Here is a 16,246-nt window from a genome sequence, read left to right on the forward strand (position 1 = left end):
TGCAGATGGTAAGAACATAGTCTATTTCATTACTGGTCTTGACTGATGCGGTGATTAGACCAGATTAGGAAGGCTAGCTTAGTTTAAAATAGGCTTTAGTTGCTACAGCAAGTGAACAGATATCAGAGGGAGACTGTCCAGAATCATCTGCTACTAATAAAAAGCCACTCCTTGTTGACCTGTAGGGATGAATGGATTCTCAAACTACATTACTCAATACCTTCAGATCCTCGTGTTTGGGCAGAATTGTGATCTTGTTGCCCTCCACACTCAAAATTTTACCCTGCAGGTTTATCAATTCACCCTCGCAAACTTCCACATTATCTCCGGGTTGCAAGTTGTGTTCTCTCTCTTTGCCTGCAAAAAGTCAAAACATTCTATTTAAAATTCAATCAAGAACACAAGAGAAGTCAATCAAAGTTCATTGTTCGCAGTGCCCCAATTTTTCCATTACAGGATCCAACTCCATTTTGAGCATGCTTGAGATTTTTGGCTCCAATAGTCTGCTTGACTGACTATTCCAAATATTTCTAATATCAGCTTCCAACGTACTCTTCACGAATTTAAAACTTGTTCTACTTTTCTGAAATCTGCGGGACCTACCTCAATAAAACTATTTTATGTAATAGCTGAATGGGGGTCTTTCCTTAGTCAATCTTTGCAGCATCTGTAAATGCTTCTCACAGTCACCACCCAATACTTGGAATCACTCGTTACTCTTCTAAGCTCCCGCGCCACAAAGTGTTCATATCTTTTAATGACATGGTAACCAGATGGAACACAACACCCCCAAAGTGTGGCTGACTAGAACACTGTAGAGTCTTAAATGACAACTTCTTCAGGTTACATGGTTAGGTAGTCACTACCCCTGTTAGCATTACATACTCAACCTCTAGGCAGAAAAAGGAATGTCAGATTTATCAATTACACTGAGCGACACCAAGGCACGTAAAAATATTCAAACTGATGATACTTTCATAGACAATTAAAAAATGTTAAAATTCCTGTCACAAGGTTGTACATCAATATCAACACATCTTAAAATGGTAATGGCAGCGCAGCTCCTTTTTAAAATGGTAGCTGCAGTTGGATTCCCCCCCCACCCCTATGATCTCCTCCCCATTCTCTTCAACTATCAAGTTTGGGGTGGTACACTTCTACAGGCACTAAAAGCCCTGAAGCACTTTTCCAGTTTGCACATCCACCATACGTGTTGATGAAGGCAATCCAGCTGTCTGACTGCCAGCCACGTTCCTAAGCACAGTTTTGTTCTCGCACGGGCTGACAGCTCTGGGAAGAAAAGGCCAATTCTCATTTTTCCTAACCCAGGGGCACCAAGGCTAAGAATTTTACCAACTCAACCGGGAACAATGAAACCTGCTGTTGCGCGTGGCTCAACCGTACGCTGCATTTACTAAAACAGGTATTAGGGGAAATCAAGTCAGAAATCATCCTGAGGCAATGAAAACGCAAATATGTAGCGTAGGGTGCAAAGCCCTCCGTCGAGCAGCTCTGCAATCTCTCTCCTGGAAACAAAACACGGACCTGTTGATTCAGTCACGACCTCCAGGTCAATGCCCTCTGGCTGGTCCTCATACTTTTCAAGCTCAGAAAGTGTAGGCTTTACTCCTTCAGTAATCTGTAACACAGAAAGAATCACTCCAGTCATTGGAAGAAATATGAAGTTAGGAAAATATCAGGCAAGGAGGCTCAAGGTTGTTGCACGGTAGAGTGGCCACATACACGGTTCTAACTCTGAACCGGAATGCCACAGGGAAACAAAAAGATTTCCAGACTGTAGAAATCCAAAGGAAAGGATATCCACCAGTTCTCACACACATCCCAGCAGCTGAATCAGACAGGAATTGGTGAAAGCCTTGCAGCACATCCAACAAACGGCTTGGCCACAAAAATGAGCAAAATGCACCATGACAAAGCCTTTTAGAAGCTTTATTTGGCAGTATGAGTTTTGTCCAATTCTTAATATTGGAAGAATAAATTTAGTCAATTCAATCAGAGATGAAGTATTTTGCGAACTAAAGACAGCTTAGAATTGGGCGGAGTGTAGAATTTAAAAGGTAACCTGTCAAGACAGGTGGGATGTAGATGAAGAAACTCACACCTCTTAAACACAGGTCTAATATCTACAGTAGTACCAGGTATATGAGGCCTACCCTTTGAGGGCACAAACTGCTCGATGAGACATCTGGTGGGGTTGGGGGAGTGGGGGCAGAGTTAGACATCATCCCACTTATCAATAAGTTGTATACTTTGCAGAGACTAGCAGATCTCCTGCAGTGCTACTCATGGTGTGCCTGAAGATATGCTGTTTTGTAACAAAACGTGGCAAAAAGAGTGTTGGGTTAACAGGTGACAGGATGTGAGAATGACATTGACAGGATATTTGTGCTATACCAAAGACCAGGGCTAACGCATTTAAAATTGCAATCGAACTGCACAAACATCCATTCAAGAGGCTGGAGAAATACCACATTTAGTGCCCGATGGCATTCTGGAGTGGGCGCCATTATGGTTTTCGCGCACTGGGTGCTCTTCTCAATTATACTGCTGGTTTTGCATCAATGCAGAAGTAGCAGTCTAATTGCAACCTCAAATGCTCACTGACCTGAGATGTGCTAAGCAAAGCTGTCACCACAGAAAAGCAGGAGGCTTGGGAAAACTTGCCGAGAATGAAACAAAATTTCAAGCCAAACTGGAAGCATCACTTACAACTGCAGACATGGCAAAACTTTTGAACAAGAAGCCTTTTCTGCTGTAGCGATTTCCCTCGAATATGAGAAAGTCTCCATCGGTGGTAACGTCACCGCCCAGTGACCTGTGTAATTATAATTTCAATTCAAGCAAATTAATTAAATGCCAAATAAATGCAATGAAGTCAATAAGATTCCAGGGTCCCTCCGAGACAATTCAGTAAAATCTAATAATGCTCAGTTTCTTTATGGTACTAAAATTAACTCAATCTTTTGACCAGATAACAGGCTTCTCATACATCACTAAATAGTCTGATCAAGTTTATCATTAACTGATTCTCACCATGTCCATTTTGGAGTTGGGGACTATTTCTATCTAAGGACATGGAAACCAGAGAACTGCCATGATACCTGTAATCTGCTGCATTTGCTGCTACCACAAGTGCACTCTCAGTGCCTGTGACGTCACTGCCAGCGACACCCCAGGTAGCTGCCTGCATCATTCCAGGCGCACAACGATAACGTCAGCAACACCGACTTCCTGTTCTAGTGCAGTGGCAGGAAATCCAGTGTATTTGTAACGTTACAGAACGAGTATTATATACCTGTAGGGAAACTGGAGCAAGATGAAGCCATTTAGCCCTTGAGACTGTTCCACCATCCAATGAGGCCATGGCTCATCTGCAACCTAACTCTATATACCCGTTTTGCTCCATATGCCTTGATACCTTTGGCGAACAAAAATCGATCAATCTCAGTGCTAACGTTTGCAACGACCAATTCCCATTTGCGAGAGAAAGTTCCAAACTTCTGCCACGCTGTGTGAAGAAGTGTTTCCCAATCTCACTCCTGAAAAAGATCAGTCTCTAATTTTTTGACCATACCCCCTGTGCTAGCAGAAATAGTTTCCACCAACCTATCCTATCAATTCCCCTATGGAGCCGCACTTGAACTTCTACAACATTCATTTTTGATGTTAAGTGGCTGGACTTCAGTTTATTTGGGTAACCTTCAAACTCTTCCATGATGACTGCCAGTTCCATATCAACTGTTGTAAAAACCCCTCTGGTTCACGAACGCCCATTGGGGAAGGAAATCTGCTGTCCTTACCTGGTCTGGCCTACATGTGACTCCAGACCCACAACAATGTGGTTGACTCTCAAATGCCCTCTGAACAAGGGCAATTAGGGATGGGCAATAAATGCGGGCCTGGCCAGCGACGCCCACATCCCATGAACGAATGATAATATTTTTTTTAAATCCTCCAAATTGGTCTAGGGAACCCAATTTGGTCCTGCTGTCCATCGCCTGAATTTAATACTCAGCATTCAAAACACAAATATGCCATACAGTGACACAGTACAACTGCTAAAGGAGCCAAAGTTCAAGTCATACCTGATTTTTTCTGCGTCAAACAATCGCTGGAGTGGCCTCTTGAATCTCTTCCTTTTAGCAAACCAGTCTTTCTGTGGGTTGAAATTTTTAAAATCATGACATATCGAACAGATGATAGTGTTAAATTAAAATTCACTTGAAAAATAAACAGCAGTAAGCCGTGAGTCTTCAGGACCAAGTGTTCACAGAGGACTAAGGAAGTCCGAGGCAGGGGAGAATCTTAGCTTCAAACACAAATTCCCTACCTCGCAATTGTTTGGTTCGGATAGTGCAAGACACAGGACTTCTTTATTTATATACGATACCAATGACACAAAGTGCATGTTAGAGTACTTAGATACAGCCTCAGTCCAACATCACCAGAGAATAACAACTAGTACATGAAAATGGGCTCCTACCAAACTCATTCGAGCCTTGATTCGCTCATAATCAATTCTTGGGATCAGTTTCAGAGAAATGGTGTTCTGGCTTGGCTCAACATAGTCCACCTGAAAAAAAACAAGCAGTAAGTTTTTGAAGGTCTTTTCGCTGAGGCAGGACACCATGATAAGCACCAACGTTTATATGCTCAGCCTTCTAATAGAAATGTTTTAATCAATATTAACAGCCGCTACTGACAGTTAATTTTTTTTAAACAGATTGGCACTTGGATTTTTGACTTGCAGCAAACATCAATGATGGTTTGGAACTTCCCTCCCCAATGAACGGTCACTGAAAGAGTGTACTCAACAATCATCACATTCTATACGTGACATGCCCCAGTTCAAAGGCAGTGCAAGGCTGACACTGATCAACCATAGGCAGATTGAGCTGCAGACGAGAAACAATCACGTTGCTTGGCAAAAAGAAACCCTTGCCTTTTCTTCTTAAAAAGCTTCTCTTTCAAAACCTTTCTTAAATCAAAACAGAGTTTAGCCCCATGTAAAAGATAAACATTAACACTTCTCAAATGGTCTCTCATACTGAAACTAAACTAATGACAAAGCCACACGAGTACAGGATTTTACCGAGTGTGGAGTTTAAATTTACTGTTCGGACATGGGCAGCCTATTGCCTATCCTTGGCTGCCCTGAGTATTGAGATCTGGCTACACGATACAGGAGTCCCATGTAGGCCACAGCAGGTTATGGGCAGGTTTCCTTCCTTGAAGGACATTCATAAACCAATCAGCTCTTTTGACAATCCAGCAGCTTTTATGGTCATTTGTTCTGCTGTCAGTTCACAAATTACCAGATCATCAATTTCCCAAACAGCCATGTTAGGATTTGAACTCTCAATCTCTATGTTGCTAGCTCAGTGCAGCCTGTCCATTGGAATGCACAGTACCTTTATTTGTTTTTTCCCCACATGTGGCATATCAAAGCCAACAATTTGTAGGCAGCCTGCGCGGTACCTTCCAGGTTGCTGGCCGGCTGTGTGCGCGCCACTTACAGGGAACATTGTCCAGTAGTACAGCCATGACCCTAGTGTACACAAGATTACTCTCCAGTCCCACAAAGGTGCACCATACTTTACTCGGTCACAGAACATGTGCACAAGTTGACAAGAGATAAAATTTAGGGATGTTCCACCCCTCCACTACCCCACCGAAAAAAAAACTACAACTGTGTAACCACCAGCAAATATTGCTAATAAGCTCTGCGCTTCCACCCATGTGACCACCATTAGTTTCCAGGGTCATTTGAAGCTGTGTGGAAGAAATACAGTCTCCGAGTGATGGATCTACACCTTCTCATTGCATTAGGAGTATCAGGGTGGCTGATTAATTTTGAACAGTATGCCAGAATAACACAGACCTGCCTGCTCATGTGTCGAATTACCAAGTCATCACAGAGGCTGACGTGTTACCAACCTTCCACCACCAAACATCGCGCCTTGGAATCAAGTCAATCGCAAAGACTTCTACTTACCCCACCCCTCCCCTCCCAGCTAGGTTACTCCAACTGGTGACAACTGATTGCAAAAACATCCAACATTGGCAAGGTTAAATATATTTAGGAGACTTAAAAATCAATCAAGGCAAGTAATATTGAAAATTGTTCCTCAGGACTTGGTGCACGAGACAGAGGATTCAAGCAAGCAGCTCTGGACCAAAATATATTTGACTTCTCTCAAGACCAGAATGTAAAATCGACCAAAATTGAAGCCCAAACCAGAGGTGCAGGTACTTTTCATTCCAAGATATTTGGGAACAATCTCCATGGTCCTTTTGTTGCAAAGCAGATTTCTCCCCGTCCCCTCTCTCTCTCCACTAATGCATAATCATCCTAGGCCACCCTGTAACGGAAACTGCTGACCAGGTTCTATTAAAAAAGGCCCAGCTTGGAGGATAAAAATCCCATCAAAGCCTAAAGGGGAAGGTAATGGTTTCGGACCGGGCTCTTCCATTTTCACAACGCAACACAACGCTCATGATACCCTCATCAGAATGCTTCATGCATTCACATTAGGTTTTCTGTCCGTTACGTTACATGGACTGCAAGAGAGGGAGTTTTACCTGTGCAATGTCATCCTTGTAAAGGCCTCTCTTTAGACGAACCCAGGATTTGGGTTTCAGGTTGGTCACCTCCTTCACCACCTTCAGCACGTCTGTCATTTCCTTGATGGGAACCATCTGCTGGTTCCAGTACCCTATCCTGAGGTTCCCCACACCCTCAATGGCCTGCTTGACATGAGTCTGTTTGTAAGCCTCAACATAAATGTAGCCCTTCACATGCTCAGGGGAAACAACAGACTTGATCTGGATGGGCTACAGGTTAGAAGAAATGGAGAAAAAAAAAAGTCAAACTTTATGTACGTTTCATTCAAAAAAAAACTTGCAGTTTGAGCACTATATTCACATCAGAATCAGCACTGTGCTAACGCTAAGTTTCAATTGACTTACTACAGAGTTAAGTAAACATGACTCAAGGCAATAAAAGTGAAAATCTGAACGATGGCAAGAAATATGTTTACTAATGAACATGGTCTTCCACTTCCACCATGTACACAACTCAAGCTGGTCATTGCCTGGCACTTACGTGGTGCAAATGTTACTTAACCTCTTGTCAGCCCAAGTCCAAATGTTGTTCAGGTCTTGCTGCATATGGACATGGACTGCTTCCGTATCTGAGGAATCATGAACGGTACTAAACATTGTGCAATCATCAGCGAATATCCCCACTTCTGAGCTTGATGCCACAGTCGGTCAAATGCTGCCTTGATGTCGAGGGCAGTCACTCTCACCTCACCTCGGGAGTTCAGCTCTTTTGTCCATGTTTGGACCAAAGCTGTAATGTCTTCAGGAGTCGAGTGACCCTGGTGAAACCTAAGCTGAGCATCAGCAAGCAGGTTACTGCTGGGTAAGTGCTGCTTGATAGCACTGTTAACGACACCTTCCATCACTTTGCTGATGATTGAGAGCAGACTGATGGGGCGGTAATTGGCCAGGTTGGATTTTGCCTGCTTTTTGTGGATAGGACCTATCTGGGCAATTTTCCACATTGCCAGATAGATGCCAGTGTTGTAGCTGCACCAGGACAGCTTGGCTTGGGGCGCGGCTAGTCCTGGAGCACAAGTGTTCAGTACTATTGCCGGAATGTTGTCACAGCCTCTGCAGGATCTGGTGCCTTCAGCAGTTGGTTTCAAGGTGCCTTTGGGAGGGGTCTGGCACAGTCTCCTTTCAGGGCATGTAGCAAAACAATTACTTCCTTGGAGTGCAGCAATTCATCAATTAAAACTTCTAGGATATTTCCATATTATAAGTCACTGTATACCTTAGATAACAGGGAAGAAAAATAATAAACAGCCTAATCCTTAAAAGAAACAGCAGCATGGAAAATTCACCCCCGAATTCTTAAAATGTGTCTGGCGGATAACAGTAAACAGAGTCTTAAAGTAAACCTGCTGTCCAAGGAAGATGAGAAGATACCTACTGAATCTGTAAACTGATAAGCCACAAACTTCCTCATCAGTGAAATAGCCGTCGCCCTTTCTTCACCAATCTGGAAAAAGGGGAAGAAATGTCAAGCGGCAGTTCGAAATTTCACCAACTACACATGCAGAATTTAAGATCAACTTTATTTTTTTTTTAAACAAAAAGGAGGATTTTTCACAGGTGTAACGTCGACTGAAATTCACACACGCGGTACCAGACGTGAACGGGGCACGTGTTCTATGCTTGTGGAACACATGGGGCTGCTTGAGATGTAAACAATCTCTGCAAATTCGCCAGAATCCCAAGATCAAAATGGTGCATGGACTATCCATCGTCACAACGCACCGCACACACACTGCATGGTTTGAAAGATATTTATCACAGTTTAGCTACAGGAACTATGTATTTGCAGTTGTCCTTAAATCAGAACCGTAACGCAAGGTATGGCTTGCAGAAAGCTCTTTGGATTACAGAATTTCTGAATTGTTTTCCCAGTGACAATTTCCTCTGACAAAAATTTGAATTTGTTCCTTCCTCGGTCTCGAATTTAATTACAAACATAAGGAGGGAAGGATAAGGAATGGCCAACCACACCCAGCAATGCCCCCATTGTCCACTAGATGGTGCACTGCACTACTCAATTGCTAGAAATCCAATTCCACACAAGGCGTCAAAATCATTTCTTTAAAACGATCAAATTAAGGAAAAATGCTGCTAAATTCCTCCCAACTCCCTAGGCATTTAAACCATCTCCCGATTATACCCTGCTCATCAATGGATGTGCTTCAACTACCCTCACCCGCACCCCAGCCCCAGTAGACAACTGGAAAAGTATTTCCATCCACCAGGCTAGTTCTGAAGGTGGGAGTTTCTAATGCAATCTCTCTCATACCCATCAATAGCTCATGATGCTTTTACGAAAGGGAAATCATGTCTGACAAATTTAATAGGGATTTTTGAGGGTATAACTAGTAGGGTGGATAAAGGGGGACCAGTAGATGTAGTTTACTTGGATTTCCAAAAGGCATTTGACAAGGCTAATCGGCAAGGTAAGGGCTCATGGTAACATATCAGCATGGACGGAGGATTGGTTGTCGGACAGGAAACAAAGAGAGCAGGAATGAATGGGACATTTTTAAGTTGGATGTAACTAGTGGGGTGCCACAAGGATCAGTGCTGGGGCCTCAGTTATTTACAATCTATATTAACAACTCAGACGAAGACACAGAGGGTAATGGATCCAAGTTTGCTTACAGTTCAAAGCTGGGTGGAAATGTAAGCTGTGAGGTGGACACGAAAAGTCCGCAAAGTGATCTAAACAGTGAGTGGGCAACAAGGTGGCAAATAGAGCATAATGTGGGTAAGTGGGGATTATTCACTTTGGTCATAAAAATAGAAAAAACAAACATTCACTAGAAATTTGAAGTCTACAGCAATTGTTATCTCATGTGGTGCAACAGCCTGGAATGATAGCAATAGTTTGATTACTAAAACAACAATCATTTGTTTCTAGATACATATAAGTTTGTTGTTGACAATCTTTCAATATATTGCTTTCTGGTCTTTGATTGCAATGCTCCCCCGAAATGCATAAAGCCCCATCGGTTTCAGATTGTGCATCTGGGAATAACCTTACCTTACATTTCACAGTCCACAAATTAGGATCCCTGTGCAAGTAGGAGAAAAGAAACCAAACAGAATTAGTCCAGAGAATGTACGTGGATTTTGGCCAATATATTGACATACCTTTCAAATTTTGAAAAGTTTAGTGTTTATTGATGAATCACTTACTTCACACCAGGTAGTAACTGCTGCTGTGTGATGTCATCTGAGAGTTCGTCTGATGCTCCGTAGAAACTGACAGAACAAGAGGGGAGAAGTTAGCAGGCACAAAACTACTCAGGACACACAGACATCAGCTTGGACACAAGCTGCCTCATCTGCAGAAGGGTGCACATGGAACTGGATCGGAGCAAACGAGGCAAGGCCAGTCAAAAACAGCTGGGACAATACAATCTCGACTAAGAGTTTACAGTTATGCTTTAAAATCTAAGTTTAAAATGCGAGTTTAAATCTGTGAATCACAGATTATATGTCATCTCGTTACCCTCTGTATTCCTGTCAGCTGACAAACTTAAACCATGGTCCAGGGTCACTATCGCCTGGCCTTATATGACAGGGAAATGGGTGGAAAAATTCTTCAGCCACAAAGAAATACGATCAGGCTCATCTTACAAGATTGAAAGCCGAGTAATATTTTAATACTAATTTGTAATTGGGAGTGTGTTCAATGTCAAAGCCACTCTGGGCTCATCCATGTGATTTTGCAGAGTATGGTCCCACCATGACTGATGAAGACTTGGTTAACATGCAAGAAAGTTTGGAAGAAAAAGGCATTTGTCCTACCCTTTCTACAGTCCATGTGGAATTACCACAATTGTAGAGCCAAGCAGCTCTCCCAATCCCCCACGCTTGGTATTCGCTTCCAATACTCCATGAATCAGGCAGATCCATTATCTATGAAATCAATTCCTTTTCTTGATAGATCAATATCACAGTAGCAAAAAAACCTTTAAACCTGTCCTCAAGTTCTCTAGTGCAATGGGTTCAGAATCATAACATTTACTAAATTTAAAAAAACGTCTAACAAACAGAATACTTACTGATCTCCTGCAGTTGGCTTGGCATATTTATTCATATAGTATTCACCAAGTTCCTCTTCTCTTTTGTCTCTGCAAAATACATCAAGTTATTAACTGTAGTATTCAACATCTAAATGCAGCATCTAAATAGGTGCAATAACATGAAGTGTATAATGTAATTATTTTGACATATTCAAGTGGACAGCAGCATAACGGTTAAGTTACTGGACTAGTAATCCATAGGCATGAGCTTAAATCTCATCACAGCAATAAATATAAAATAAAAAAACTAGTGTCAGTAATTGTTCTTCTGATCTGAGGCGGTCACAATGTGTGGAATCTGTTTGGGTGGAACTGAGAAACGGCAAAGGGCAGCAGACATTGGTAGGAGTTGTTCATAGGCCACCAAACAGTCCATGGTAATGTGGGGCATGGTATTAATCAGGAGATGACAGAAGCATGTAGCATGGGTAATACAGTAATCATGGGTGACTTCAATCTGCATCGAGACTGGGTAAACCAATTGAGCACGAATGCTGTGGAAGACAAGTTTCTGGAGCGAGTTAGGGCTGGTTTTCTAGAGCAGTATGTTGAGGAGCCGACTAGAAGGCAGGCTATTTTAGATCTAGTATTATGTAATGAAAAAGGGCTGAACCTTTAGGGATGAGTGACCACAATTTGATTGAATTTTCCTTATGTTTGAAAGTGAGGTAGTTCACTTTGAAGCAAGGGTATTAAAGTTGAACAAAGGAAATTATGAAGGCACGAGGGACAAATTAGCTGAGGTGGATTGGGAAAGTACATTAAAAGATATGACTGTACATAAGCAATGGATAGTCTTCAAAGAACTATTACACAGCTTACAGCACCTATACATTCCTTCAAGGTGCAAAAACCCCAAAAATGTCAGTGAACCGTGGCTGACAAAGGAAGTTAAGGATCACATAAGGTTAAAAGAAAAGGCTTATAAAGTTGCCAGAAATAGTGGTAAACCTGAGGATTGGGAGGTTTCTAGAATACAGCAAAGACCAAGAAACTGGTAAAGAAAGGGAGACTAGAATGTGAATGCAATCTAGCAAAAAACATAAAAACTTACGTAAAATTTTCTATAGGTGTGTAAAAAGGAAGCGTTTGGCTGAGACAAATGTGGGTCCATTACAGACAGAGTCAGGAGAATTTATAATGGGGAATAGAGAAATAGCAAAGAAGCTAAATGATTACTGTGTGTCTGTTTTCACTGAGGAAGATACAGGAAATCTCCCAGATTTAGAGATCCAAGGGACTAGGGAGAATGAGGAGTTGAAGGACATTAGTATTAGTAAGAAGGTTGTATTGGAGAAATTAATGGGACTGAAAGTTGATAAGTCCCTGGGACCTGATATTCAGCATCCCAGAGTGTTGAAAGAGGTTGCTATGGAGACAGTGGATGTGTTGGTGATCATTTTCCAAACTTCTATAAATTCTGGAATGGTTCCTGAAGATTGGAAGGTAGCAAATGTCACCCCGCTATTTAAGAAGGGAGGGAGAGAGAAAACAGGGAACTACAGACCTGTTGGCCTTACATTAGTAGTAGGGAAAATGCTAGAATCTATTATAAAGGATGTGATAAACCAATACTTGGATAATCATGATCTGGTTGGGCACAGTCAGCATGGATTTGCGAATGGGAAATCATGTTTGACGAACTTGGAGTTTTTTTGAGGATGTTACTAACAAAGTTGATAAAGGAGAGTCAATAGACGTAGTATACTTGGATTTTCAGAAAGCTTTTGATAAAATCCCTCACAGGAGGTTGATTAGCAAAATAAAAACACATGGGATAGGAGGCAATATACTGACATGGGTTAAGGATTGGCTAACAGGCAGAAAACAGAATAGGGATAAACGGGTTATTCTCACGTTGACAGGCTGTGACTAGTGGGGTACTGCAGGGATCAGTACTTGGGCCCCAGCTGTTCGCAATATATATCAATGATTTGGATGTGGGGACCAAATGTAATATTTCCAAGTTTGCAGATGATACAAAGCCAGGCAGGAATGTGTGTTGTGAGGAAGATGTAAAGCAGCTACAGGAGGATTTGGACAGACTTAGTGAGTGGGCAAGAACATGGCAGATGGAATATAATGTGGTAAAATGTGAGGTTATCCACTTTGATAGAAGGAACAGGTGTGCAGAGTATTTCTTAAATGGTAAGAGATTAGAAAGTGTAGATGTACAAAGGGACCTGGGTGTCCTTGTCCATAAGTCACTGAAATCTAACATGCAGGTACAGCAAGCTATTAAAAAGGCTAATGGAATGTTAACCTTTATCACAAGAGGATTTGAGTACAGGAGTAGTGAAGTCTTGCTTCAATTGTATAAGAAGCTTGGTTAGACCACACCTGGAGTACTGTGTGTAGTTTTGGTCCCCTTACCTCAGAAAGGATATTATTGCCATAGAGGGAGTGCAGTGAAGGGTCACCAGACTTGTTCCAGGGATGACAGGGCTGACTTATGAAGAGAGATTGGGCAAACTGGGACTGTATTCCCTAGAGTTTCGAAGAATGAGAGGTGATCTCATCGAAACCTACAAAATACTTAAAGGAATAGACAGGGTAGATGCAGATAAGATGTTTCCCCTGGTTGGAGAGTTTAGATCCAGGGGACACAATTTCAAAATAAGGAGGAAGCCACTTAGGACCGAGATGAGGAAAAATGTCTTTACTCAGAGGGTGGTGAATCTTTGGAATTGTCTACCCCAGAGGGCCGTGGAAGCTCAGTCATTGTATGTTTAAGGTAGAGATTGATAGATTTCTGATTAACAATAACCTAAAGGGTTATGGGGATAATGTGGATAAAAAGGCATTGAAGTGTTCAATTAGCCATGATTGTACTGAGCGACAGAGCAGGCTCAATGGGCTGAATGGACTTCTCCTGTTCCTATGTTCCTAAAACTACCAGATTGTTGTAAAAATCCATCCGGTTCACTGATGGCAGAGAGGTCAGTGAAGAGGGGGCACAGATTTAAAGTTATTGGTAGAAAGATTAGAGGGGAGATGAGGAAATATTTTGGGTCGCGGGGGTCTAGAACTCACTGCCTGAAAAAGGGTAGTAGAGGCAAATGCCCTCAACTGATTTAAGAGGTGTCTGGATATGCATGCCAAGTGCCATAACCTGCAAGGCCACGGACCAAATGCTGGAAAGTGGGGTTAGACTGGGTGGCTTGTTTTACGGCCAGCACAGGCACAATGGGCCGAGCAGCCTCTTGTTGGTCTCATAAACTTTCTATGATTCTGCATGTAACTCCAGACCCACAGCACTTTGGTTGTACAAATCCTTGTGATGCAAGAATCAACGAAAATTTATCTGATGTAATATGGGTGAACACGAATTCCCATCTCAGCTGTGTGTCAGTAATGGGAAGGTACCAATAGGGGGGCAAAGCAGGAGTAAGAGGATTATTCCCAAGCCAGTATTGTTGGAAGCCTAGGAGTAGGTTGCCCTCTTCCTTGGCCAGTGGTGACAACATTAAAGGCAGTTGATCAGAGATACTATCCTTAAATTTTAAGAGGCAGGAGGAAAAGGGTTACCTCCAGTGATTCAGCAATCTTCTTGCTCCTGAGTGATCTTCATCAAGAACCAGGTTGTCAATGTTGGAGGCTACAGAGTACAATAAAGAAGGTGAGGAGACAACACATCGGCAGGCAAAGTAACCAACCCCTACTTGTCCATCCATAATTAGATATTACTGCATGTTTGAACTTCCAATTTTTGCCCTCTCCAAGTTGTAGCTCCCTTAACAATACAAGGGTTGAATATCTATAGAGGCACAGACCAACTCATGCCTCATCAACCAAGTGTAAACTCAGGCTCAAACCAATATTCGGGAATGAGTCTCACTACTTACTCAAATGGAAAACATTTTTAAATAAGATGGCAGCAGAGTGCTAAATCTAGCTTATATCTAGGAAAGCCTAACGTAAAGTCACCTTCCTGGATTTTAGTTTTAAAAGAAGGACAGCTTGCAAATTTAAAAGATTTTTAATGAAAATGGTATCTACAGGGTAGAAACTTAACTTGAACGGCTGTCACTGACAGCCAGAGTTTGTCATTATTTTTATCCCAAGCTCTTTGGCAGAAGCTGGGAGTTACTGACTGAATCATGACCTCTTCCAGAAACAAACTAAAGTTACAAAATCCTTTGTAAATGCCATCGGGAAACAGGGCACACTTGCACTGTGGTTACATGGACAAGGCCTCGTTTCCCAAAATTAGGCATTCTGTGCCCCAAGCAATAACTGATAAAACGTCTCATCTATAGCAAGTACCACAAAGTAATAGGTAGACATGGGGACTTGAGCCCTATTTTCTAATTAACACAAACTCAGTCTAGACAGAGAACACTCGGAGGTAATGGATAAGACTCGGCATTTTTAATTTGCCAGTTCATCAATCACCCCCATTATGGTCCAATGCTACAAACCATGGAGTGCCAATAATTTGTCCCTCTTGCCACCCTGTAAAGCTATCAACATCAAGAGCCCTGCAGCCACAGCGGTGAACATGTTCAATTTGTACCCATTTCTACAAGAGCTATGCCCAGCCAATGAAATCAGTTCTTACTTAAGTCAGCAGGGCACCATAAGCTGGAAATATAACCCAGCAGGCAAGCGGAAGTTCAGGGGTAATGCACAGCCCAGCAGCAATCCTCGCTAGTGACACGACTTCACACTCCGTATGCCTGACTTCAGGAAGGTGCTCAGCAAAAAATAAGTATTTCTCCAAAGGGAAAAAGGGGAAGGCTTGGAGACATTCTCATAGCCAGTCATCCAGCCCTTAAGACCTCACTATAAAACAATACTGCCAAAAACTCAGAGGCAAGTTGCCCTTTTCAGGAGCAGCAAACACTAGTGGGAAACTCCTGGAATGGAAATAGATCGGAAAGGAGGGGATAAAAATGTAGAAAATTGATATATCCAGGAAGAACATCTGTGGAAGGTTGGCATCTACATTTAGGATTTGCTCCTTTTCTCAAATCAGCCCACATATTAATACTCCCTAAGGGAATGTTGGTCAATGATCACAAAACACTAGAAAAAAATAAGATCTGAAAAACATTGTTTCTGTCACCCCATTAATTAAAAAAATCACTTAGATTTCCAAACTTAAGGTATTTACACAGGTTGGGTTCTAACATTGGGACAAAAAAAAACACCTCATCCTGTCTGACCATCCGGGAATCAACCAGCATGTAAAAGTGCCCTGTGAAAGGAGTGCGGACAATGCAGTAAGCGATTCCCTATGCTGTGAATTCCTATTGTGGAGTCGAGGTAAGGATACTGAGTAATTCATCGAAGGAAGCAAAACAGATAGATAAGTAGCCCTGGGCTGCTCTCAAAACCCAACAGACGGATGAAGAGTGATACTGTAGGAGATTTTGGAGCGGGATGTCCATCACCTCTATGAGCCATGAATGATGCAAAGAGGATTAAGAATGGAATGCGCCATGAACGAAATCTCTACACACAATTTACATTACATCATACCAGAAAGTCAAGTGCAAGATGGCATCCCATGTTATTGTATTCCACTATTCAATTTA

The 16,246-nt window shown here is 42.2% G+C and overlaps 1 protein-coding gene across 2 annotated transcripts in view; it reads right to left on the minus strand.

Moving 5' to 3' along the window:
* The window catches only part of supt5h (SPT5 homolog, DSIF elongation factor subunit), an 80,586-nt gene that overhangs the window by 35,197 nt on the left and 29,143 nt on the right, over positions 1-16,246 (minus strand). For both annotated transcript variants that reach the window (XM_078533391.1, XM_078533390.1), the window contains 11 exons: positions 14,235-14,304; positions 10,686-10,754; positions 9,814-9,879; positions 9,659-9,689; positions 8,021-8,089; positions 6,604-6,855; positions 4,505-4,594; positions 4,107-4,177; positions 2,731-2,836; positions 1,546-1,639; positions 221-357 (listed from right to left, as the gene is read on the minus strand). In XM_078533391.1, the coding sequence (XP_078389517.1) occupies positions 221-357; positions 1,546-1,639; positions 2,731-2,836; positions 4,107-4,177; positions 4,505-4,594; positions 6,604-6,855; positions 8,021-8,089; positions 9,659-9,689; positions 9,814-9,879; positions 10,686-10,754; positions 14,235-14,304 (1,055 nt within the window). The remainder of the gene's footprint in view (positions 1-220; positions 358-1,545; positions 1,640-2,730; positions 2,837-4,106; positions 4,178-4,504; positions 4,595-6,603; positions 6,856-8,020; positions 8,090-9,658; positions 9,690-9,813; positions 9,880-10,685; positions 10,755-14,234; positions 14,305-16,246) is intronic.

Source organism: Cetorhinus maximus, chromosome 32 (assembly GCF_964194155.1).
Source record: "Cetorhinus maximus chromosome 32, sCetMax3.hap1.1, whole genome shotgun sequence".
NCBI lineage: Eukaryota > Metazoa > Chordata > Chondrichthyes > Lamniformes > Cetorhinidae > Cetorhinus > Cetorhinus maximus.